This window comes from Carettochelys insculpta, chromosome 1 (assembly GCF_033958435.1).
Source record: "Carettochelys insculpta isolate YL-2023 chromosome 1, ASM3395843v1, whole genome shotgun sequence".
Classification (NCBI taxonomy): Eukaryota; Metazoa; Chordata; order Testudines; family Carettochelyidae; genus Carettochelys; species Carettochelys insculpta.
Genome location: NC_134137.1, coordinates 356,722,820 through 356,750,395, shown reverse-complemented (window position 1 = coordinate 356,750,395; position 27,576 = coordinate 356,722,820). Strand labels below are relative to the sequence as shown.

At 41.5% G+C, this 27,576-nt stretch overlaps 1 protein-coding gene across 4 annotated transcripts in view; it reads right to left on the bottom strand.

Annotated features, from left to right (window-relative positions):
* PHTF2 (putative homeodomain transcription factor 2) overlaps positions 1-27,576 on the bottom strand; it is a 143,517-nt gene that overhangs the window by 46,555 nt on the left and 69,386 nt on the right. For 3 of the 4 annotated variants that reach the window (XM_075017208.1, XM_075017224.1, XM_075017217.1), the window contains 4 exons: positions 19,342-19,500; positions 10,724-10,889; positions 9,840-10,004; positions 1,995-2,196 (listed from right to left, as the gene is read on the bottom strand). In XM_075017208.1, coding sequence (XP_074873309.1) covers positions 1,995-2,196; positions 9,840-10,004; positions 10,724-10,889; positions 19,342-19,500 — 692 coding nt within the window. The remainder of the gene's footprint in view (positions 1-1,994; positions 2,197-9,839; positions 10,005-10,723; positions 10,890-19,341; positions 19,501-27,576) is intronic. The other variant, XM_075017234.1, reaches the window with a different exon arrangement.

The following is a 27,576-nucleotide window of genomic DNA, read 5'->3' as shown; positions in this document are numbered from 1 at the left end:
GAGGAGGGTTTAAAGAGGGAGTCTCAGTCAAGGGGAGGGCCAGAATTGACAAGGTCTGTTCAGTCTGGGAGGACATGGCAGCTAATGTGGAATTGTGAACATCAAGAGAGGAGAAATCAGATCTTCTCAGTCAGGGAGGATGTGGCCCGACTAGCTTGGCTACCCCACTGATGTCAGAACAGATAGTTATAAATCAGTGAGAGCATCCTAAAATTTCTCAGTACATATGCATTAAGTGCGCCAATCAGTAGACTACACAACAAGGGACAAAGATAAAAGATAACTAAGAGACTCAAACTACTGTATACAAATAGTTTAGATTTTACCCGCCCAGGTACATCAAAACCTGAACCCTCTAAGGAAGATCCCAAAATGGATGCTTCCTCTAAAAATTTGCCTTGTTGAAGCCAGCGTCTCTCTGAAACTGGCCCTATGCAAAAAATTCCTGTTTTACCATCATCATCACTTTCTAGAAAGCAGAATAAAAAGCTGCTCTTCATTTGCTCCCCATCACTTTCCTTAAATGTTGCACTTCCAAAAACTTATATACCAATAATGATAGAGATGCTTTGGGGAAAAATTAAGATTAAACAGAAGAACAGAGCTATCAGACCCAACCAGACAAGCTTTCTGTTGAACAGCAGCTCCTTCCTCCTCTTCATTATGCTCTGCTTTCTAAAGCCTACCTTTCTTCTCCCAATCTCTGTGCTCTGCATTCCAGAGAGTCTTTTTGCCTTCCATGAGGAAGAAAAGGAAAAAAAACACTTGCGGATCTCAGTACTTATCCACAGAAGTAGAGGAAGGAGAAACTATGAACCAGAAGGATTGGAAGAGAAATAATTTAAAGGTGTGGGGGTGCTGTTTCAAGTTTGGAAGTCATCATTAATGTGAAAAGGACTGCAGATGGGGGGCGGGGGGACAAAAGGAGCAGTTGCCTCAGGGCCTAGCATATCAACAGGAGCAGTATCTGGCACCTTGGGCCTTTTCAATCAATCAACACTGGCATACCATGTGGCACATTCAGGGTGGCTCTGAAGACTGGGGAGCCAGCTTGCCATGCTCCATGTAGTTCTGAGGGCTAGCTGGCTCCAGCCCCACCCCTTCTGCCTGAGGCCCCGTTCCTTCTAGGAACATACAGAGTCATCCACACCACACACACCCCTTGCCCAGAGGCCTGGCAAGCCTGTTGGCTCCCTGAATGTGAAATTTGTCTAACCGTGGCAGAGAGATAGGCCCATCCCATTGAAAAAAATCTAACAGAAGGCTGGTGAGGTAGAAACAAAGACTTCTCATGAAGGCTAAAACAAATGAATACAATTACATGTGTTCGTGAGTTAAGTTAAAGAAAAAAAGAGAAATTAAAAGTCATTAAAAGGAGGGTCTTGTGGTGGTAGTTGACCCATAAATATGTACTTGCCCAACCCTAGGTGACATAGGCTGCTGAGGTACTCTAGCTGTGCATCTGTGGAGAAATATTTAAGCAGCAGTACTCACAATGCTTTACCACAATTTAGATGTCATAAAATATTTGTCAAAAACAGTATTTTTGCTGTTGTGATGACCTAGGTTGCATAATATAGTATGTAATTTCCTAACATTTTCCACAGGAAGGATGACTCCAAACATCACTATAAAAATATTTAAAGCCTCTTATACAAAATTCAGTTGCTTGCAGTACATTTTGTAACCTATAGGTTCGTTTTTTTTTTTTTTTTTTTTTACTTCTCTTCATAAAAATATTGCTCTGAGACTTTGGTGGCACACTTGTGAAGGAAAAAATATTCATGGGACAGTGAAAATACAAGGAAAAAATAAAGAGTGTGAAATCCAGAACTAGATCTCGCATTTAGGCCCTTAATATCCTAACACAAAGTCAGGGTGATAATATAAATGGGAGCTTATCCAAAATGCTGCAACAATATAATGTGAACGTAATTGGACACACCATTGTTCGTTACGTAAATCTGCTTCTAGAAAAAATGTACTATGTTCACCTTGTGAAGACTATGATTGTTGTATGTGTTTCTCACAGTTCCAGTACTCCAGCCTCCCTCTTCTGCTCTCATCACTTCACAGTGAAGGTCATGGGTCTGTACTCTGTCTTCATTGCTTTTACCTGTCTTTTTACCATCAAGGGAGACATAGCCATTATCAGTCTCTGTTGATTTATCTATTGAATTCTTTGCTTTCTTTGATCTAGATTTAAAACAAAACAAAAACATGCACACAAAATTACAATATGATTGTTATTGTCTATGTCTTCTTCCCTTTCTCCTTGAACACTATTTGACCTTGCATTTCAGATGGATGAAAACTAGTAATCTAAATCAATCAACTGAGTCAGTAGTATGTGTGCTACTTTTCACCATTTAAAACTTATCTGTTACAACTGCAGGAAAACAGAATACCAAATCCAACATCCAGCATGTGAAAGAATAAGATGGTATATTATGCTACTGAAAGAAGACACATAACCCAACAAAACCTGTATTTTACCAAGTAAGTCTTTATAAAAGCAATTTGACAAAGCAAACTTCAAGTCCTTATTCATATATTTGTATCCAACAAAAATGTAAAAAATATGACCAAATAGTTGTTTATTCTCAGGAATTTTAAACTGTTACTAAATCAAACTTAAAAGATGGGAAAATTTTCTTCTCTTGCAGGAAATATCCTAAATAAAAAAAATCACTAAAGACTCACTTGTAGACAGTCTGCTTTGGCAATATTGAAGAAATCCTTTAGCTTGTATACATATTTATTTTAAATTTTCTAAACACAGATTAGCCTGATGAAATCCACTTGAATGCACTACTAAGGCTTTAGGGAAAAAAAAAAAAACCACATCAAGCTACCCAGAATAAATACATTTAAAATTATGCTTTGGTGCAGTTCCATAATGTAGAAATAATTTACTTATCAGATGAAGAGCAGGCTGGGCATATAAAAAGGAAGGTATGTATGAATCCTATCATTTCTGTTTATGGAAAATGGATGATTAATCTTATAAAAGAAAACAATCAACCCTCTGGTGCTAACCGATCTTATTTACAAGAGAATGAGCTTCAGAAAGTCTCAGCTTCCAACAATTAAAAGAATAAAGACAGACTAGAAAAAGTAACAAAATAGTTGCAATAAGAAGGATCCAGAATCAGCTCATTTTAATGTACTAAAACAATATTTTTGGTATCTCTCTCTTCATAGGCTACAATGGTTGAAAAGAAGTGCAAATCTCATGAGACACACAGTCGAAACTCAGTATGCTACAAGACAATTAAGTGCTCTATTCTGATCAAGTCTACTACAAACAATTTGCTAAAATTAAACATTAAATAATAGGAAATTCAATTTCTTAAGAGGTTTTTTTTCCCTGTGTACAGTAAATCAAAGAAAGCTCATAATTTTTTTTGGCAGAGAGCCTCAAAAGTAGTAAATGAAATACCAATAATGGAATATGAACACTGAAGCCAGTTCTTTCAGATAGCACATATTTTTAAAAAAATGGAAAAGCATAACCTGTGAAAATTTGCTATTTCAGGACTTACTGAATAGACATATTAGATACATTTCTGATAATTCTTTCAATTTTGATTCAAAATGTGTGCACAAGTCTGTAAAAGTTCAAAAAGATTCAAGTGCAATTAAACCAGATCTTCCTCATGATCAAATTTCACTGAAGAGATCAAGTTAGACAGGTTTGGACACTTCTTCACACACTTTTATAGTAACTCGAGTTGGGATTAATGGTTATACTGGAATATACTATGCTCTTGCTTCACATGACTTTTCCCAGAAAGAAAAACAGTGTTTGAACATAAAGAGTACTAGTAAGAGCAACTTAAGAGTACTCCCTGACACTGTTTCATTTTTCCCCTACTACATTGCACTTTAAAACTTTCACCTAAGATAGGGACATGGGTAACTCTCCAGTAGAATGTCCATAATATTATATATGAATGGTGAAAAATCTAAAAGGAAACTAGTATATCTATAGTTGAAGTAACAAGGACACTCGTGAATTGTAGGTGCCTTGGAGTTTACTGGACTATCAAATGACAGTTCATACTTCATATGGTCTTTTCTCTGGGTTATCGAGAAGAAAATGTTAAGGAAGGCTTAAAATAATGAAGTTCTATCTTTCACAAAACTTATAATAAATGGGAGGAAGTAGGGAATGGGAAATAAAGAGCAATTTTTTTTCTAAACCATGGACATTTCTTCTATAAAAGGAGAAATATTCCACTCCCTTTATTTTCATTTGTGCTGATCTTAAAAAAGATTATTTCCTCACGCAACCCTAATGCTGTTCAAAAATCAGAACTGAGGTGCTGCATTTTGTATGTTCTTTGAAGCAGATGCTGACTTATTTAAGAATGTGTATACAGAACTCAGCTTAATGGGTCCCCAAAATGTCTGAGGATACCTAGGTGATAGAAAAATATAATAAATTATGTGTGGAAGATTTCCCTCCCAAAAATGATATTCATGACTGTGTTACAGTTTCATTGATTCCCTCTTGTGCTAAAGGAAAATCAAGTATTGAATGTTCTACAAAAGCTGTTATTTGACTCTGTTACGTAAAAAGAATGTTTCAAATGCTTTCAGATTACCTAGGTCTGAATGTATTTATGTATATATTTGATAAAAACTGTTTTCATTCTATCGTGTATTTTGATTTATGATATAGTCCAAAAACAATATGTCCACTTCTGTAAATATAATCCACTGCTTCAAGCAGCCATTACTTCACTATATAACTACATAATAAAATAGTGTGTGGAGAGTACTGGGTGGCAGTTTACAACCCTGAATTTTGTTGTTACTGTGTACATTTTAGCCTTTCTTGGAGGAATCACTGGATGTCACCTTCTCCATGTTCATCTTGTGAACTTCCTGCCCGAGAACCCTGGACTTCCAGAGCCTTTAAATACCAACCTGAGTATTTGCCAGAGAACACAGACATTGCTACAAATCAGTGAGAGGCACTCCAGCCTTTCACGAGGTGTGTATTTGGTTTATCCAATGCTGTCCTCCCCTGGTGCACATACGCCATGCAACCATTGGAATGGTGGACTGCCCCACTTCTTGATCCAAATTGTATACAATTTATAGTGTTTCTGAAATGTTGTTCTAGGAAAAGTATCATTGTCACCTTAGGAAATTAAACTCCAGTGGACACACAATGCCATTGAGCAATATAAGCTAAGATGATTAATTTTATTTCTTTCAAAGGTTTTAAAACAGAAAAGCATTTAAAAATCCCTGAGGTAAGTGGGGAATTAGGAGGGAACAATCAAGTGTAGGCTTCCTGAGTGAAGGGAAGAAAGTGGGCCAATCAGCCACTTCTCTAAGGTGTTTGTACACAAATGCCAGAAGCCTAGGGAACAAAACAGGAAGAACTAGAGGCCCTGGCACAGTCAAAGAAGTATGAGGTGGTTGAAATAACGGAGACTTGGTGAGATGATTTGCATAATTGGAGCATGGTCATGGAAGGTCATAAACTCTTTAGGAAGGACAGACACGGGAGAAAAGGAGGAGGAATTGCGCTCTAGTGAGGGAACTGTATGATTGCTCAGAGCTCCAGTAGAAAGAGGGAGAAAATCCAGTTGAGTTTCTTTGGGTTAAGCTTAGAGGCAGAATTAACAGAGGTGATGTTGTAGTTGGTGACTGCTATAGATCGTCAGATCAGGGAGATGAGGTAGATGGCGACTTCTTCAGGCAGCTAAGTGAAGCTTCCAAATCACAGACCTTGGTTCTCATGGGAGACTAATCATCCAGACATTTGTTGGGAGATCAATACAGCAGCACACAGACAATCCAGGAAGTATTTGGAGACTACTGGGGTAACTTCCAGGTACATGTGCTGAAGGAATCGACCAGGGGCCATGTGCAACTTGACCTGCTACTCACAAACAGGGAAGAACTAGTAGGAAAAACAGAAGTGGGTGGAAGCCTGAGCTGCAGTGACCATGAGGTCATAAATTTCAGGATCCGGACAAAAGGAAGAAGGGTGAGCAGTAACATACAAACCCTTAATTTCAAAAGAGCAGACTTCGACTCCCTGAGAGAACGGATGAGCAGGATCCCTTGGTAAATGAAGATGAAGGGGAAAAAAGAGTTACAGAGAACTGACAATATTTTAAAAAACTCTTACTGAAGGCACAGGAACAAACCATCCCGCTGCATAGTGAGAAATGCAAACATGGTAGGCAACCAGCTTGGCTTAACAGGGAAATCCTTGGTCAGCTTAAATCTCAAAAAGGATGCATACAAGAGATGGAAACATGGACAGCTGATTAAGGACAAGTGTAAACATATGGCTGGAGAATGCCAGAGAGTAATTAGGAAAGCGAAAGCACAGTTGGAACTGCAGCTGGCAAAGGAGGTGAAGAGTAACAAGAAGGGTTTCTACAGGCATGTTAACAATAAATGGGTTATCAGAGGAGGTGTTGAGCTGTTAGTGGATGAGAGAGGTAACCTACGGATAGATCATGTAGGAAGAACGGAAGTACTCAATGCTATTTTTGCCTCACTCTTCATGAACAAAGTCAATGCCCCAGCGGTCTTAGACAATGCAGTATGGGAAGGTGGAGGACAGCCATCTGTGGGGAAGGAACAAGTTCTGAGCTATCTAGAAAAACTAGATGTGCACAAATACAAGGGTCTGGATTTAATGCACCCAAGGGTATGGGAGGAATTGGCAGATGTCATTGCTGAACCTTTGGCCATTATCTTTGAAGACTCTTGGAGATTGGGAGAGATCCCGGATGACTGGAAAAAGGCAAACGTAGTGCCCATCTTTGAAAAAGGAAAGGAGGACAATCCAGGGAACTATAGACCAGTCGACCTTACCTCAATCCCTGGGAAAATAATGGAGGAAATCCTCAAGAAATCCATTCTGGAGCACTTGGAAGAGGGGAAAGTGATCAAAAGTAGTCAATATGGATTCACCAAGAGCAAGTCCTGCCTGGCCAATCTGATTAGCTTCTATGATGAGGTAAAAAGCTTTGTGGACATGGGAAAGTCAGTGGATGTGCTATACCTTGACTTCAAAGCTTTTGATATGGTCTCCCACAACATTCTTGTCCATATGTTAAGGAAATATGGATTGGATCCTTGGACTATAAGATGGATAGAAAGCTGGCTTGATGGTCGGGCGCAACGGGTAGTGGTCAATGGCTCAATATCTGGATGGCGGTCAGTTTCAAGTGGAATGCCGCAAGGCTCAGTTCTGGGGCCGGTGTTATTCAACATCTTTATTAATGACCTGGATGAGGGACTGGATTGCACCCTCAGCAAGTCTGCGGATGACACAAAACTAGGGGGAGAGGTAGATACGTTGGAAGGTAGAGAGAGAATCCAGAGTGACCTGGATAAATTGGAGGACTGGGCCAAAAGAAATCTGATGCAGTTCAATAAGGAGAAGTGTAGAGTCCTGCACCTGGGGTGGAAGAATCCAAAGCATTGTTATAGCCTGGGGACTGACTGGCTCAGCAGCAGTACAATGGAAAGGGACCTAGGGGTATGGTGGATGAAAGGCTGGATATGAGTAAACAATGTGCCTTGTAGCCAAGAAGGCTAACGGCATACTAGGGTGCATTAGGAGGAGCATTTCGAGCAGATCTAGAGAAGTAGTTATTCCTCTTTATTTGGCACTGATGAGGCCACATCTGGAATATTGTGTCCAGTTTTGGGCCCCCCAGTATAAAGAGGATGTGGATTTGCTGGAGCAGGTTCAGCAAAGGACAACAAAAATTATTAAGGGTCTGGAGCACAAGACCTATGAGGATAGGCTGAGGGATTTGGGCTTGTTTAGTTTACAGAAGAGAAGACTTACAGGTGATTTAATAGCAGCCTTCAACTTCCTGAAGGGCAGCTCTAAAGAGGAGTGTGAGAAACTGTTCTCAGTGGTGTCAGATAGCAGAACAAGGAGTAATACTCTGAAGTTGAAGAGGGAGAGATGTAGGTTAGATATTAGGAAAAACTACTTCACCAGGAGGGTGGTGAAGCACTGGAATGCGTTGCCTAGAGAGGTGGTGGATTCTCCATCCCTTGAGGTTTTTAAGTCCTGGCTTGACAAAGTCCTGGCTGGGATGACTTAGTGGGGGTTGATCCTGCTTGAAGCAAGGAGCTGGACTAGATGACCTCCTGAGGTCCCTTCCAGCCCTATGATTTTGTGATGTGATTAAATAATATAAAAAAGGCTCTAAAATGAGACAGTCTTGCTTAACTGAAGAAAGAGAGAGAGAGAGAGAGAGAGAGAGAGAGAGAGAGTGTGTGTGTGTGTGTGTGTGTGTATTCTTGATCCTTGAACAGGTGAGGAAAAATTCCGGAGTGCCACATGCCTGGATCTCGTGTGGTGCTAAGTGCAGCTGACTTCTACGAAAGTAAAAGACATTCGGCACTTCACACAATCAGCTGAAAAACGACTGAAATACACTGCACAAAGAACAGTTCGTTAGGTGTGGGCTTATTGAAAAAAATTTCTACTGATGTTTAATATTGCCTGTGCTTTTCAAACTACATAATGAAAATGCACATAAAATTTATATAAAATTAAAATGGGATAGAATCTCCAGTGCTTTAAAATATCTAAAAGCTTGCAACCCAATATGATGTTCCTGGTAATTAGCTTTAGACAACAGAATAAACTTTATCAGAGTTTAAGAGCACATAATGACAAATGAGACATGTTAGTGTACTAATACCAAGATGAGGCTTGCACAGTAAGACATACAGGTATGAAACTGCAGTATCCCTTTTCTCTCTTTTAGAGCAACTAATATTACATACAGTATTATGTCCTGTTTCTAAATGCTTCCCAATTTTTAAATGCAGCTATATTGTGCATTAGCATTTTGATTCTAGAGAGCTATCAAATGTTTTTATGCAAGATTTTCTGAGGACAATAGTTTGGATATTGAAAATGAAATAAGCTATTGAAGAGCACAATAATAATACTCTTCCTCCAACCATACAAAGTCTTAATTTTAAGAAGTATATATTGCCATTCATTAGTCTGTGTGTGTGTCTACATTACCACCTTCCTTCGAAGGAAGGATGATTATTAGGGTGTTGGGAGTTTACTAATGAAGTGCTGCTGTGCATAGGCAGCACTTCATTAAGCAAATTCCCCCCTGCGGCAACTCTGAAATTTTAAACTTTGAAGTACCGGCACGCATCTAGCCGTGGCACACCCATCAGTACTTCGAAGTTGCTGCAGGGGGAAATTTGCTTAATGAAGTGCTACCTATGCATGGCAGCACTTCATTAGTAAACTCCCAACACCCTAATTACCCTCCTTCCCTTGAAGGAAGGTAGTAGCGTAGACAAGCCCTAAGTGTTCTATGATCCTTGCTGAACAATAAAAGCTTATTTAAATCTTTGCTTGTTTATCGTGTTAGTTTGTTTGCACAGCCATGCAGTTGGAACAAAGAAACATGCACATTTGAATTGGAACATGCCTTGGAACTCCTTTAAAATTTTGCTACGGGGTAATAAGGCAATGCCACCAGTAAGATATTGTCTGGCAGGGTTTAAAAACAGAGAAACTGAAGTGTCTTATCTATGGTAGCCCTTACTTGCTATTACTCCTTCAAGCATCATCTCACTCATCTGTAAAACTAAGCCATTAAGTTGGGATTTTACATAGGTTATTCCACTGCAATTTGTCAAACTATAAAAGAATATCCACACATGTTCAAATAATGCATGTATCTTAGAAAAAAAGAAAAGTCTGGTGATGGAAAAACATTTGATAGAAATATGATCAAATTTTACTTTTTAAGAAAAGGGATATTGCAAATCTAAAACACACATAGCCTTAAATATATACAAACCCTGATAAAAAGAAAGCAGCATGCCAGATATCTCTGAAGACAGCGCCAATACTGTAAGGGGTGCTTGTACCGAAGCTCTGCACTGTTCCCTCCTGTGTGTTATCTGTGGTACTAGAGCCATCTCCTTCCCTATGTACTTCCAAATGTGCTGCTTTCCTTAATTTCCTTCATCAGAAGAGATTAAAATTGGAAGGCATCTTTATAAATATAATCCACTAACTCTATAATGTGTTCAGCAATTTTTGTAAGCATGCAAAATAAGACTTTTGAAAATATATTTTCATCTAATAATTTACTATTTTGTTGTAATATTTCAAAACATTTAGCAACTTAGAACACTAGATTTTTACTATAAAATTCCTTCTACACAAAACATGCAATTCCACTAAATACTAAGGGCTCAAAACTGCAAAATTTACTGTTGGGAGTAGTCCCACCAATTTCAACAACTTATAGTAGTAAACTCTATTTACGTAAGAGTTGATAGAATGGGGACCGTGTTTATGGTTATACTGTTTTTTCTTTTAATTTGTGCTTGCAATAGGAAGATTATTGATCTGTATTGAGTACTGAAGAAAATATGTTTACATTCATATTTACAGAACAGTCACTTTACTAATATTTAGTGACGCCATTTGAGGCAAAAAAGGTAAGGTTCAATACATAGCTATTTAAAGGTGAAATCACAAGACAGACATTTTTAACACCTACTTCTTAAGTCTAATAAAAATATAAATAGTGCTCAAATTTCTTAAAGATAATGCGTATCATACTCTTTTGTAAGAAAAAAAAATTTCAAAATGTTTCAGAGATTGTATATTCCAAAATAATTCCATGTATCCATTCATTATCCTAACCAATAAACATTGTAATGCAGACCATACCTTCTTCTTTTACCCCCTGTGCTAGGTGGTGGTTTAGGAGTTCGAGTTGAAACAATCTGGCAATGCACAGTTCCAAGAAGCAACATGAGCCATATTGGTCCGATTACTTCTGTCAGAGGTATATTGTGTGGGTTTGCTGCTGTATAGAATAATACTATTGCGGCAACTGCAAAAAAAATATTCAGTGTCTGAATTGACTTGAAATTCTCCAATGGACAAATAGCAAGGATATTTCACAAAATGAATACTGTTCAGATTACCAGAGATCATTTGCAACATTTTAGAAAAGCTCTTAACTCCTTTGAGCTAAATATATACCCCCAAAAACAACTTGCATTGTTAAGTGGCAGGTTGCAGATTCTACTCTAATCTTAAGAGGTAAAATGACACCCAGTTTGATATATCAATTATATGTTGCAATTTCCAGGTCTGATGAGCTCGGAGAATAACTGGAAGAAATGTTTAAATGGGTTACTTATAATAAATGAACAAATATAGGACAGTATTAATTAATTCATACCATCACATCTGTTACAAATTTATCTTCATCTATACATAGACCATAACATGGCATATTTACACAATTTTGGAATTGTAATGAAACGGACAGATGTATTTAATTTTATGGAACATTTCTGATTTTCTCTCTCTCTCTCTCTCTCAAACATCACATGAATCCTCTAAACCAGAATATCAGCTTGTTTCATGGAAAACATCCTGGTGCAACTATTTCCTATAGTTGCTCATAAGAAACCTATATAAACTGAATATTCATGCATCAAGAAATGTGGCACCTGTGGGAACTGCTAACCTAAGAAGTGTTCATACTTCAGAGAAGCGTCTTGAGGTACAGGAGCTCACTGATCCAACAATCAGAACAGAGCACATATATAAATGTTTCCTTTGGAAAGTTGAGGTTTGAGAAAAAATTACAAAAACTACTACAAATGAATTCGCTCGTTCTGATGAACGTTTTAGACAATTGCAGGAAGGAACTTCAGTGTATCCACACACCCACCTTATTTGCATAAAATGTATCAGAGAGGATGGAAGCACAGCACAGATGTCACTGTTCAAGTGAAAGAGGAGCTAAAATGGCTTCAAGACACCCCATTATGCCTTCCCAATCCTGGATGGCTACATGCCTCCCTGTGTGATTTAGAAAGTCCTGGAGCCTCTCCCCAAAGCCTAGTGGCCACAATGTTAGGTGCTCATGTCAATGTTTTCTCCAAACCTCATCACCACTTCCCTACAAACACCTTTTCCCAGGACTTATGAGGTGATTAATGGAAAACTGAAGTTACTCACTTTGTGCAGTAACAATGGTTCTTTGAGATGTGTGTCCCTGTTGGTGCTCCACAATAGGTGTTGGGCTCATCCAGCACCACACCAGGGAGATTTTTCCTAGCAGCACTCAGTGGGGTGCCATTTGCACCACCAGGGATCGTGTGCACAGCCCTGCTCTCTCCTCAGTTATTTCACTGATGTCCTAACGATACATATTGCACCAAGTAGAGGGGAGGTGGGTAGGACATAGAGCACCCACAGGGGGACACATCTCTAAAAACCACTGTTACTACACAAAGTGAGAAATTTCTCTTTCTTCTTTGAATGCTGTCCCCATGAGTACTCCACGGTAGGTGACTGTAGAGTAGTACTCCCCCCCCCACCCCACTGGATGGTGAATTTTGATTCAGTGCAACAATTGTAGACAGTACTGCTTTAGCTACTGCCAACAAGCTATGTCTGCATGAGACTGTATTGTATAATGTGTCATGAACATGTGCTTAGAGGACCATGTGGTTGCACAACATATGTCTTGTAAGGGCACTGTCACATGACTGAATTTTTACATTGGGTCTGGAAGCCACTTTAATGGCCAGTGTGGCTATTGGCCCCAAATATTGAGGGGCAGGAAGGGCAGCACTGTGTGAGCTGATGATGCCTGAATCTGTGTATGCTCTTTATGTGTCTATATCACATATGTAGGTAAAGTTACAGATTTTAGCTGTGTAGCTGTAGTAGAAAATGTTTTAGTGCTAAGCTTCGTATAGGTGTGAACTCAGTCCCAGCCAGAACACTGATTTAAACAATGATGTAGAAACCAGGTGCTCAGGCATCAAATCCACATCCCAGGTGCTTGGGACTTGTCAATGGACTGCACCCCACTGGTCAGGTGACCTGGACTGAAACAAAGGAACAGGTCCATCTCAGAAATTTGAGGATTCATCCAATTGTAGTTTTCCGCAACAATCCACCTGAGTTAAGTGAGGACAGACCTTCAAGGGACTATGGGAAGAAGAAAGGGTTTGGGTCCCTGCACACAAGATTGAACAATGGTGTGGACTTAGCAGTGTCCATGTTGGATCCTTTGTCTTTTGGTCTCCAACGGTCCATTTCCCAAGCATGTGGGCCCCAGAAGGCCGGATCTACAATGCTCCAATAACTAAAACTATGTAACCTCAAATAAACTTTTAGAGACTTTCAAGAATCAGCAAATAATACTGCTGGCCTGTATCAGTAGTTATGATTGATGTATGTAAAGTATTAACAACTCTTCTCTCTAACCATGTTCCTTCTTTTTTATAATAATAAATCTTTAGATATTTAAATCTAAAGGATTGGTAAGTGTGTTGCTTCTGGGTAAGATCCAAGTATATACTGACCAGGAACTGGGGCTGGACCCTTTTGGACCCAGAAGATTCTGTGTGGTTTCGGGTAAAACAGGTTTAATAACCACACAACTTAATTTGGGGGGTGGGGTTATTGGTCTGGGCTGGTATAGCAGCTGACAAGTCTGCGGGCTTGTTGTGTGGTTTCTGGCTGGCCAAGGGGTTGGCAGAAGCATTGGTGTGTCTGGCTGGATTTGCCTTAGTGAGAAGGAAATTACAGCCTTGGGCTGTAAGTAGCTCAAATTTTAAGCAAAATTACCCTAGATTGATTTCTCTAGCTGTGCCCAGAAACCCTGTTCTATTACAGGTAGTCTCTATAGGGAGGATGTCAGTGTTCCTACTGAGGTCATAAAATGTGCTCTTGGAAATGCCAGCATGGGTTTATTTCGAATAGAAAAACATTGCACTATGCATGTAGATCTAAGTCTCTATATACGTTGAGACGACAAGGGCAGTCCCTTTGACCTGCCTGTGATGGATAAGAACAGCCTTTGCGATTTTCCAAACAACAGTGTCCTGTCTATGTAGAAAGACATAGCCCTTTTGACATCTAGTGTGTGCAGTTTGGCCTCCATATGGAAAGCGTGAGGCATAAAATAGATGATAGGAAGGATTATAGCTTTGCTGATGTGGAATTGAGAGAACACTTTATCTAGAAAGGAAGGCTGGGGTCATAATATCACTTTGTATTTATGGGAGATTGTGTATGGTGGAATGTAAGTCAAAGCAGCTCTCTCTCTCTCACTCTTTGAGCTGATGTTATAGTCACTAGAAACAGGGTTTCACTGTTAACATAGCTAGAGAACACAGAATCATAGAACAATAGATCTGGAAGAGACCTAAAAAGCCATCAAGTCCAGACCCCTGCTCAAGGCATGACCAAACCCATCAGATCAGCCCAGCCAGGGCTTTGTCAAGCCAAGACTTAAACACCTCCAGGAATGGAGGCTCCACTACTTCCCTGGGTAGACCATTCCAATGCTTCACCACCCTCCTAGTGAAAAAGTTTTTCCTAATGCTCAATCTGGACCTTCCCAACTGCAATTTGAGACCATTGTTCTGTGTTCTGTCATCTGTGACCACTGTGAACAGCCTCTTTGCAACCTCCCTTCAGTAAGTTGAAACCTCTTATCAAGTCCCCGCCTCAGTCTTCTCTTCTGCAGACTAAACAGACCCAATTCCCTCAACCTTTCTTCATAGGTCATAACCTCCAGCCCCCAAATTATTTTGGTCGCCCTCCGCTAGACCCTCTCCAGTGCATCCACATCCTTCCTATAACTGGGGCCCAGAACTGGACACAGTACTCCAGATGCGGCCTCACCAAAGCCAACGAAAGAGGAATAATCACTTCTCTGGATCTACTGGCCACGCTCCTCTTGATGCAACTTAATATGCCATTAGCCTTCTTGGCTACAACGGCACACTGTTGACTCATGTCCAGCTTCTCGTCCACTACAGCTCCCAGGTCCTTTTCTGCAGAACTACTACTAAGCCAGTCGGACCCCAGCCTGTAACAATGCTTGGGATTCTTCCCGCCCAAGTGCAGGACTCTGAACTTGTCCTTATTGAACCTCATCAGATTTCTTGCGGCCCAGTCTTCCAATTTGTCTAAGTCACTCTGGACCCTATCCCTACCCGCCAGCGTATCTACCTCTCCCCCTAGCTTAGTGTCATCAGCAAATTTGCTGAGGGTGCAATCCAACCCCTCATCCAGGCCATTGATAAATATGTTGAACTGAACAGGATCCAGAACCGAACCTTGGGGCACTCCACTAGAAACTGACTGCCATCCCGACATTGAGCCGTTGATCACTACCCGCTGGTCCCGACCTTCTAGCCAGCTTTCTATCCATCTTACCGTCCATTTATCCAGTCCACATTCCTTTAACTTGCTGACAAGAATATTGTGGGAGACCGTATCAAAAGCTTTGCTAAAGTCAAGATAAATCACATCCATTGATTTCTTCCCCTATCCACAGAGCCAATAATCTCATTCTAGAAACTAATCAGATTGGTCAGGCTTGACTTGCCCTTCATGAATCCATGCTGACTACTCCTGATCACTTTTCCCTCCTCCAAGTGCCTCAAAACTTCCTTGAGGAGCCCCTCCATGATTCTTCCAGGGACTGATGTAAGACTGACCGGCCTATAGTTCCCTGGATCATCCTTCCATTTTTGAAAGATGGGCACTACATTTGCCTTTTTCCAATCATTCGGGATCGCTCGTGATCTCCACGACTTTTCAAAGATAATGGCCAAGGGCTTGTCAATGACATAAGCCAACTCCCTCAGAACCCTCTGATGAATTAGGTCCGGGCCCATGGATTTATGTACATTTAGCTTTTTTAGATAGCTTCTAACCTGTTCGTTCCCCACCAACGGCTGTCCACCTTCATCCCACAGTGCATCACTTATCACATTAGTCGAGGAGCTGTCCTTGTCCGTGAAGACAGAGGCAAAGCAAGCATTAAGTACTTCAGCTTCCCTACATCATCTGTCACTGGGTTACTTTCCTCATCCAGTAGGGGCCCCACGCCCTCTCTGATCACCTTCTTCTTGCTAACATGCCTGTAGAAACGTTTCTTGTTATCCTTCACATTCCTCGCGAGTTGCAATTCCACTTGCGCTTTTGCCTTCCTGATGACTGCCCTGCATTCTCGAGCTATACATTTATATCCCTCCCTAGACATTTGTTCAAGTTTCCACTTTTTGTAAGCTCCCTTTTTGTGCCTAATTTTTCCAAGGATTTCACCAGTAAGCCATATTTACTTCTCTTGCTGCACATGGGGATGGTTTCTTTCTGCACTTTCAATAGGGCTTCCTTAAAATACTGCCAGTTTTCCTGGACTCCTTTTCCCTTCATGGTAGCATCCAAGGGGATTCCACCCATCAGGTTCCTGAATTAGTCAACGTCTGCTTTTCTGAAGTCCAAGGTTTGTAATTTACTGCTCTCTTTCCTTCCTTTAGTCAGGATCCTGAAGTCTACCACCTCATGATCACTGCTTCCCAGGTTGTCACCCACCTCTACCTTCCCTATTAGTTCCTCCCTGTTTGTAAGCAGCAGGTTGAGCTGCGCACGACCTCTGGTCGGGTCCTTCAGCACTTGTACCAAGAAGTGATCCCCAACATTCTTCAGAAACTTCCTGGACTGCTTGTGTACCGCTGTATTGGTCTCCCAACAGATGTCAGGGTAATTAAAGTCCCCCATGATAACAAGCGCTTGCGATCCAGAAACTTCCCTCAGTTGTCCAAAAAGAGCTTCATCTACCTCATCATCCTGATTTGGCGGCCTGTAGCAGACACAAACCACCACATCTCCAGTGTTGCCTACACCACTAAGCTTGACCCACAGATTCTCAACAGGCTTTTCTCCATCTATGTACTGGAGTTCCAAGCAATCATAGTGCTCTCTTACATACAGTGGCCATTGACTCGAATGATGGTCTCATCAAGGTACAAAGGACAAGTTCCAAGCCCCAAGCTGGAGGTATGGATTTATGAGACATACTGTTTTGTAAGCCTTTTCAAAGCCTCTTCACAAATTGGGTGAGTGAACACTGATAAGCCTTCTACAGGGGGATGGAAGGCTGTTATCACCAAAAGGTGGATTTGGAGTGAAGACAGTAATAGGTGTGTGTCTTTTAGGTAAAGAATGTAGCCAAGAAATCATATGCATTGGGGCTTTTGTGGTTTGTATGCCCCTTTCAGAGCACCAGAACAAGAAGCAGTACCAGTATAGCACTATCTGAAGAAGTGGGTCTGCCCCATGAAAGCTCATCATCTAATAAATTATTTTGTTAGTCTTTAAAGTACATGACGGCTTTTTTGTTTTGCTAAGATACAGACTAACATGGCTACCTCTCTGTTACTATCCACTTAGAGAGGTAAGTTTTGCGTGTCATTTCTTATCTGCTCTGTAAAAGCACCTCTCTCACTTGTTGGGAGTAGTGATGTGTGTCTTCTGGGAGCCACACAGAAACCGTGCTGTCAGATGGAGATTATGCAGTCCAGGGTGAAGCATGGAATCTTTGCTCTGAGATAGTAAGTCCAGATGGCTGGGAAGCAGGTAAGGAGGATGATGAGACAGGTGAGAGGTTAAAGGAAACCAGATCTGTCTGGGACATGTGGAAGCAATGAGGATGATTTGTGCTCCGTCTATCTGGATTTTCCTGAGGACTCTAGCGACCAGAGGAATGGGTGGAAAGGCATACAGGAGGGTGAGTATTCCAAGTGTGGACAAAGGCATTTCACAGACATTTGTGGCCTTTGCCTGCTCTCAAACAATATCACCTGCATTTAGTTTTCCAGTGTTGCAAACAGATCCACAGCTGGATGACTCCACATCTGAAAAAGGTGTTGGGTCACTTTGTGGTGGAGTTCCCAGTCACCGTCCAGGGAGAAAAGATGACTCAGTATGCAAATGTATTGCTCATTCCTGGCAGGTATGATGCTGTGAGGATGATGTTGTGCCTAATACACCAATTCCATAGTTTTATGGCCTCTGCACAAAGCAATTGTGATTGGGCTCCTTCCTGACAATTGATAAAACACTGTTGTGGTATTGTCCATGAGGATCCATATGGTCTCATTTTGAATATGCGGTTGAAAGTATTTGCAAGCATTGAAAGCAACTTGTATCTCAAGAAGGCTGATATGTAGTCTCTGTTCACCTTTGGTCTAACAACCTTGGATGTAATATTGCTGACAATGTGCTCTCCAGCCAAGATCCAAAACGTCTGTTGTGATTTGATGAGCTGGTTGAGTGTGGTGAAATGGGACCCCTGCTGCAATGTTTCATTCTTGAGTCCACCAGCATAGAAAAACTTGATTACTTTTTGAGGTATCATCACCTGCCTGTATACGTGAAGTCCGGTGGCAATATATAGTGACGCCAGCCAATGTTGAAGGCAGTGAAAATATAGCCAAGAACTGGGGTCAACATGAGTAGTGGCCTCCCTGTACTCGAAGTCTTGTCCACCCACCATAAATCTGAGGTATTTCCAGTGTTTGGGCTGGATGGGAACATGGAAATACATGTCCTGAAGACCAAGAATCAAAAGCCAGTTGTGGTACTGCAGCTGTTATCCTTTACCTTGCCATGTAGCTGAGGAGGCACACATGTTGATGGAGTCAAATGAGGGGCTTTGTTAGAGCTGTTATTTTTGCTAGAGGCATGACACAGTGTTTGTGCCAGAGATACAATAGTTTTAGGTCTAGCATCGGTTAAAGAGCTTTATCAAAAGGAGCATTTTTAGTCACAGCTCCCTATCTTTTCTAGCTCTCACAGTAAGGCTCTTACAATGAGAGCATTTCTGAAGAATGTGAGCCTCTCCAAGGCAACAGATCGCTGCACTTACACAGCATTTTTTTAAACCCAGCGTTACAAATATCTCTGTTTTTTGTTATCTTCTTGTAACAAGTCACATCAGCGAACTATGTACAGAATCATGAAACTGACAAAGAAAACTCTTATTTTCATTTTATAGGTAACAGAATACCTATGGCTATAAGAACAAACAACTAGTAAATATAGACTATATTTTCTATCTAAAAGGTCTCAGGAAAGAACCAAACTCAGTCTGTAGATGAGGGCAGCTATGAAGTAACTGATGAGAGAAGAGGCTGTGCGTGTGATCCCCAGTGGCACAAATGGCACATGCTGGGATTGTGCATGCGCAGCCCCACTGAGTGATGCTAGGAAAAATCTCTGATGTGGTGCTGGGCGAGCTCAACTCCTACCGTGGAATACCTACAGGGACAACACTTGAAGAAGCAGCAGCTTTTATGTGTAGTGAAGCCTTGTATAAGTTAAAGGTGCATTACGATCCTATAGCATTTTGAAAATGCTAAAGCTTGTCAGTACTGACTGAACTTGATAAGCTACTGTATCTTCAAAATGGCTAAAACAAATATTTGCTTTTATTTTATCTTGTTATTCAATTATACCTTGGAGAAGGTAAAGGATGAGCAGCCAAAAAAAGATGACCTTTGATGTTACTTGTAACCACCACCTGAAGAAGAATGGAAAGAAAACCACGCGAACAATTCCTTTTCTGGTCAGAGAGGTCCAAGGGCTTTCAGGTTTTGCTTTAGCAAATGCAGATCCTAAAATTAAAGAGAATAATTTTTATTTTTTAATGACACTTATCTAATAAAGTTCTGATTACCCTTTGTGTACAATAGTATCAAAGTGCTTTCTTATGTATAAATTCATTTGTATGATAGATACATATATACAATAAATAAAACCTGGGTGGTGCATTTGTGATAAAAGCAACCCACTACATAATTTGAAATTTCAAATTCAGTTACAGTAATGAATAGATTGAAGAAACCATTAAGGATTTTTGTTGAAAAGTGAACGTTTATTTTTCAAATGCTAGATTTTGCTATATTAAAATAAAATTGGATAATCCTTCCTGAGTTACACATAACTTCAGTTTTTCTAGTGGAGTTAAATACATTACAAATAGTCAAGCACAAAATTAAAGTTTATGGAGACTCAGCTACAGATATATTTAATGGACACACTTGTTAAAACACACTAACCAAGTGGATGGTGCTCTTTTTTTAACTGGCAAAACTATCAACTCCTGCAGAATCACAGTGGCCAAACTTTACGGATGGTGATAGGGTAGAGCAGCATTTCACAAAGTGTGGTCCACAGCCCAGTACTGGTCCTTGGAAAAGAAATACCGGTCCTTAGAAAATATACAAATTATAGCTGTGTACGATTGTTATCGTGAATAAAAACACAGCAAAAGTTTATTAATTTTTAATTTTCTTATGTGTGTGCATATTTTTGGACCACAAAAAAAGGTAGTGAAAAAAAAACCAGGCCCCAACTATAAGAAGTATGGGAAACCCTCTGGTAGAGTATCAGAAATCTATTTTCTTCTCCCAGCAACTCCTTCCAAGAAGTTCTGCAAGCATTGTAAAGAAACAGAAACAAAGCATTCGTACAAAAGATCGAGAAGGGTGAAAGCTCAAGTTTGCAGTTACCTACTAGCTAGTCAGAAGTTAATACTGGAAGGCTCTAACTAGAGGCCAGTAACTCCACCCTGGAGGAAATTCCAACACCTTTTCCTTTCCGTGAAAGTTGATGTGAAAGGTTGGGCTTCTACCAATGTGATGACCCTGGACATTGTTGGCGGAAACCCCACCTGTAGGTCTACATTCAGGTAATACATAAAACTGGGTAGCAGATGTCTGGTAAATATTTCAAGCTTAAGCAGATACTTTCTTAAAAGATACAATCCCACTAAAAAAAAACAACATACTGATTGCTAGAGAAGGGAGATAAAAATGTGAGCATACATAGAAGCCATATCTTCTATATGGAAAAATTAGGAACTACCAAATGTCTCATGCATGTTTGAAAGATGAGCACATTGTGCAGGAATGTTGTAGAAGTTGCTGCAGACCTTGTCAAGTGTTTTCTTATGCCCGTTAGGGCTTCAGTGTTGCATAAGAGTAGCACAAGTGGATGCAGTTTGATATCCATTTTGACAGTCTTTGTATTGATACAGCCACACTGTTGGACATTTTCGTTGTTGACATGGACAGTCTGGAGGGCTTACGAAATGTATTAGTCCTACGTAGGTAAACGGCCAGGGAACAGAGGACACCTCTTGCCAATTGCTGTGTGTTTTAGGGTGGAAAGTGGGTAGCATAAGTTGGCTGATTACAAAGGAATAAGGACAATATTTTGGGTGATTCCTCAGATTTACCTTGTCCTTATGCAATAGTGTGTATGTGGAATAAGCCATAAGACTGTTATCCTGTGATGGGAGATCATGTCACCATGAGATATTGAATGTATACATATTGCTATATATCAGAGAGGTAGCCGTGTTAGCCTGCAGCTTCAACAACAACAACAACAACAACAAGTCACCTCTGCTCTGGGTGTTAACATCTCCCCATTAGACGCTGACAAAGGCTCACAGCCCTGTCTGATCTGGCTTGTATTTTCCTCTTTTGATAAGTACTGTTGATACTGGGCCATTTCCACCTTGCTCAATAGACCTTGTCAGCTCTGGCCTTCCCTTTTACTGGGACCCCACTCTTTAAATATCCCTCTGAAACCACCCCGCACTCATGCATCTGGGTCTTTGCCCACAAAAGCTTATGCTCCAAAATATCCAATCGCCTGTAAGGTGCCACAAGACTTCTTGTTGTTCATATTGCTATGTATTTCATGTAAAGGAACCAAGCTTGTCATGTTGGCACTACGAAAATTATCTTGGCCCTGCAAGTTTGTATTTTGTGCATGACTCTGAAGAGGAGAGGAACCGGAGAAAAAGTATATAGGAGAGAAACATGTTTTTTTTTTAAAATCAGAAATGCATTTCCCAGTGATTGCACTCCTTGTCCTGCTCGTGAGCAGAAGCATGGGTATATCTTGTTTGCTTGTGTGGCAAACAGGTCTGTGGACAGATGTGCCTGCCTCCCAAAGATGTGTTGTGTAATTTTGTCATGTAGTTCCCATTTGTGTTCTTGTGAAAACTCTCTGCTGAATTTGTCCACCATAATGTTCATGCAGGCTAGTATGTATAGCAATATTGTGCTTTAAGCACCAATTCCACACATAATTAATGAGATCACACTCCACCCGGGATTGATATAGACAACATTGCACGTATGTTCTGTTAAGATCTTTATCATTCTGTTTCTTTGGGAGTAAAAGGAAATGGAAGCAGGAATTGCATACACATGTAAAATGAGTTTGTCCACCCAAACAACGATTGAATCACCTCTGGGATATGTATGATTCTCTTGTTTAGGCTGCGCTTTCATGGTTTGTAGACTGTATTTAACCATCTTTGTCGGCATCATACGTGAACTGATGTGTTTGACCATAAACAAGGTGGCTCCCATATGTTCTAGTGTGCAACACAGATGTAAGGGAGCTCATTGTTGCAAAGAAGGGCACTGGAAGGCATGGATGAGTCCACCTATGAATTCCAGTAGTGCTGGAGTGAGTGTGGATTTCTTCTCAATGACTTATAGCCCCGGGTATCGGAAGAGGGGGATGGCTGTTGGAACATATGTTTCTGTCTTTGTGGAGCCCTGAATTAGGCAATCCCCTAAGTAAGGGGCTATGTATTTTTTGCACAACTGCACTCCTGCTACTACTAGAACTTTGGCAAATATCATGGGTTTTGTGACTAGCCTGAATGGCAGCACCTCTGTATTGAAAGTGTTCTTGTCCTATTGTTAACATTAGGAAGTGGCTATGAGCTCGGTGGATTGTAATGTGAAATTATTACAATGAGCACTTTTCTGAAGGAAGTGTGATTCCTCCAAAGGTAACGGACACAGAGTGGCCATCTGAGATGGATGGCATCCTTGCAAGATACACACTTCTCCAAGCATCTTTGTTTTCATCACTTGTCAAGGATTGTGGGGATTTAATTAACAACTATGCAACCAAACTAAATATACTTAATTCAAGGTAACTAACTTCTGAACACTAGAAGGACTGTCCTAAATCCTAAAATAAAATTGTAGTAAGTAGGGACAATGCTAGTGGATTCTACCTCAAGCTGAAGATGATTGAGAAGTAACTGTGGGGGTCAGGGTATATGCATAAGAGATATGCCACTAAATAGCTCCTGCACATGCACACCCCAACCAGACACTGCTAGTAAAATCTCCGATTGATGGCATTGGCATACACTGCCGTCTGAAATGGAGAGCCTATAGGGACACCAGTTGATAAAGAATCAAAAAAAAAAAAAGTCAGTACAGACAAAAACACCACCCTCCCGCCCGAAAGAACTGGAATAGGGAAAATGGCACCACCATTCAGGCAAGCCACAAATAAGTGACAGCTCAGTTCCCAGTTAACACAATTTCTAGAAATGAAAAGGTGGCAACAACAAATAAGAAAATGGAAGAGAGGGATGATAGTTTTAAAAGGATAGTCCTGCCAAAAATAAATGAGACCTGAACTGCATCAAAGACCATCTCTGGCAGATGTATTTCAAAGACAGGTCCATATCTGAGAAGCCTCTATTAAAATGCTCCTGTCCCTATTCCAGTTGGACACTGAGCATGCCCTGCCTAATTTTAAGTGTGGGGCAGAGGCATAGGATCAGAGGTTACTGCTTCAGTACTGAAGGACTAACATATGAAGGGTTTTATAAAATACTACGTGGGGCTCTTAGGAATGCCAACGCTACATGAAGCCTGCTAGTAAAGCAACCAGGGAGTTTGTGAGCTAACAGGAGCAGCTAAGAGGGAGTTTCATGTAAGAGTTTAGAAGGGGAATTTGAAGGGGGCTAGATACATTTGGCATTCTTTAAAACCTCTTTTAAATTAAACTAAAACAAAAACCACTCAATTTAAATAAAAACACTATCAACAATTAAGTTTTCTGTAGGAAAAAGTGTAGTCAGAAGCCCAGCAGCAGAGTAGGGGTTGTCCTGTTCATTGCACCCAATGCAGCATGTATGATTATCTGCATTATGGACAGATGGCATGTGTGTGCATTCAATGCAAGGAACTCCTGGCCCTCAGAGACTGCACAGAGGCTTGGGAAGCCAGGGTGGCTGAATTGGAGGAATTAATGGAGGCAGAAAGATATGCAGATGAGGCTTTCTGGGACTCTGTAGAACTGTCCCACCTCCTTTCAGACAGCCCCTGTGTTGCTGAGAAGTGTGAAAGTCTCAGGGAAGGAGAACAATGACCTGGAGCAGAGGGAAACCATCACACAGCTGGGACCCTCCTTCCAGATGATGTTGCAACATCCTCTTGCACTGAGGATTCCTCTCCAGTGGAGGGAACACCAGTCATTAGGAAAAGGCAGGAGCTAGCAATGGGGGATTTGATCATTATAAACACAGACAGCTGGAACAAGAAGTCCTAACAGATATTTTGGAGCATCAGTTTTCTTGGGCAAAGACCTGCTTCATCTGGTGAAGCAGGTCTTTGCCCAAGAAAACTTATGCTCCAAAATATCTGTTAGTCTATAAAGGTGCCACAGGACTACTTCTTCTTCTCGAAGATACAGACTAACACGGCTATCTCAGTGATACAGACAGCTGGGTTTGTGATGACCAGGAGAACTGTATGGTGACTTGCCTGTCTGGTGCAAAGTTTGTGGATCTCTCGAGACATGTAGATAGACTTATATGTAGTGCTGGGGAAGAGCTGGTGGTTGTGGTACACGTAGGTACCAATGACATAGGGAAAGCTAGGAGAAAGGTTCTGGAGGCTAAATTTAGGCTGCTAAGAAAGATTGAAATCCAGGACCTCTATGGTAGTATTCTCTGAAATGTTTTCAGTTTCATGTGCAGAGCAAGGTAGGCAGGCAGAACTTCGGAGTCGCAATGTGTGGTTGAGATGATGGTGTAGGGAGAAGGTGGTTTGGATTCATTAGGAACTGGGGAAACTTTTGGGGAAAGGGGAACATACACAAGAAGGATGGGTTCCACCTAAATCAAAATGGAACGAAACTGCTGGCAGTTAACATTAAAAAGGCATCTCTAATGGGACAGCCTAAAAATAGGGATTCACTATGCTCTACTAAGGAAGAGAGGATTGGAGATGATAAAAAATGTGTAAAATCAAATGAGAAACGATCAATTGAAAAAGAATCTAATACATCTGGAAAAGGCAGACAGATAGTGACAAATGTTTCAAGTGCCTATATGCAAATGCTACAAGTCTGAATAATAAGATGGGTGAACTAGAGTGCCTTATATTGAAGGAGGATATTGACATAATAGGTATCACAGGAAATCAGTGAAATTAAATAATGGGATACAGTCATACCAGGGTACGAAAAATACTGGAAGGATAGAACAGGTAGTGCTAATGGGGGAGTGGCACTACACATAAAAGTATCGGAGGGGTAGCCGTGTTAATCTGGATCTGTAACAGCAACGAAGGGTCCTGTGGCACCTTATAGACTAACAGAAGAGTTCTGAGCATGAGCTTTCGTGAGCACAGACTCACTTCATCAGATGCTGGTCTTGGAAATCTGCAGGGCCAGGTATAAATAAGCCAGAGCAAGGGTGGGGATAACAAGGTTAGTTCAGTCAGCAAGGGAGAGGGTTACTACCAGCAGTTGATCTGGAGGTGTGAACACCAAGGGAGGGGAAGCTGCTTCTGTATTTAGCCAGCCATTCACAGTCTTTGTTTAAGCCAGAGCTGGGGGCGTCGAATTGGCAGATGAATTGTAGCTCAGAAAATTTCTCTTTGGAGTCTGGTCCTGAAATTTTTTTGCTGTAGGATAGCTACTTTTAAGTCTGCTACTGTGTGGCCTGGGAGATCGAAGCGCTCTCCTATGGGTTTTTGTATATTGCCATTTCTGATATCTGATTTGTGTGCGTTTATTCTTTTACGTACACTGTCCAGTTTGTCCGATGTATATAGCAGAGAGACATTGCCGGCACATGGTGGCATAAACTATATTGGTAGATGTGCAGCTGAATGAACCCACGATGGTGTGGCTGATCTGGTTAGGTCCTGTAATGGTGTTGCTGGTGTAGATATGGGGGCAGAGCCGGCAACGAGGTTTGTTGCATGGATGGGTCCCTGAGTTAGAGTGACTGTGGTGCGGTGTATAGTTGCTGGTTAGGATTTGCTTCAGGTTGGCAGGTTGTCTGTGGGCAAGGACTGGTCTGCCTCCCAAGGCCTGTGAAAGTGGGGGATCATTGTCCAGGTTGGGTTGTAAAACCCTGATGATGCGCTGTAGAGGTTTTAGCTGAGGACTGTAGGTGATGGCTAGTGGTGTTCTGTTGGTTTCTCTCTTGGGCTTGTCCTGTAGTAAGAGGCTTCGTGGCACACGTCTGGCTCTGTTGATCTGTTTTTTCACTTCCTCAGGTGGGTATTGCAGTTTCAGGAATGCTTGGTAGAGATCCTGTAGGTATTTGTCTCTGTCGGAGGGGTTGGAGCAAATGCGGTTATAGCTTAGTGCTTGGCTGTAGACAATGGATCGTGTGGTGTGTCTGTGATGGAAGCTGGAGGCATGAAGGTAGGCGTAGCGGTCAGTAGGTTTACAGTACAGGGTGGTATTGATGTGGCCATCGTGTATGAGCACCGTGGTGTCCAGGAAGTGGATCTCCTGTGTGGACTGTTCCAGTGTCTCCAGTGTCTTTTGCCATTGGGAGAGGAACGGTTTGAGGCGATGACGGAACATGAGATGAGAATGGCATTGAGCGATGGTGTTGATAGTGCAGTGCTCGACATACCCGTCAAACTTGCTGTTTCTGGGGTTGCCCCAAGGGTGTACGGCTTTGTTGAGAACGTCGCCTGGGGGCCCTGTACTGCTGCTCCTGTTGATGGCGCCCTTGGTCATAGCCTTGCTGATATTGTGCGCACTCCGGTTGGTAAGCGTAGCGTCTTTGCTGAGGATAAAATTTCTTCTTCTTGTATGGGGGAGTATAAATACCCAAAGTCTTAAGTGTGGCCCTCGAGTCTTTGCCAAAAGGAAGATCCACGATCTTCGCCTGTAGGTCTCTGGGGATACCGGACGTCTGGAGCCAGGATTCCCTACGCATTACCACTGCTGCAGCTGTTGAACGTGCCGCTGTGTCCACCACGTCCAGGGCAATCTGGACTCCCGTCCGCGACGCCGCGTAGCCCTCTTGGACAATCGCCTTTAACACTGGCTTCTTGTCCTCCAGAAGTGAATCCATGAGAGGAGTGAGTCTAGAGTAATTGTCAAAGTTATGGTTTGATAGATGTGCCGCGTAATTTGCCACTCTCAATAATAGGGTAGAGGAGGAGTAGACCTTCCTGCCGAACAGCTCTAATTTCTTAGCATCTTTGTCCGACCCCCCCTGATTTGTACTGAGACGTCTTCGACCTCTGCTGGGACGATTCGACCACCAAAGAATTGGGTTGTGGGTGGCTAAACAGGAACTCCATGCCCTTGGCTATGACGAAGTACTTCTTATCCGCTCTCTTGTTCGTAGGCGGAATAGAGGCCGGAGTCTGCCATATGTTAGTGGCTGACTCCATAATGGCTTCGTCCAGCGGGATAGCGATTTTAGATGAAGCCGTGGTCTCAAATTTTTCAGGAGTTTATGGTGCTTCTTCTGCACCTCTGCTATTTGAATGTCCTGCGTGAATTCTACTCTTTTGAACAGCTCCTGGAATTGTTTAAGGTCATCCGAAGGGGAGACATCCCCGGGGGCAATGGCCTCATCTGGGGAGGATGAGGAGGAA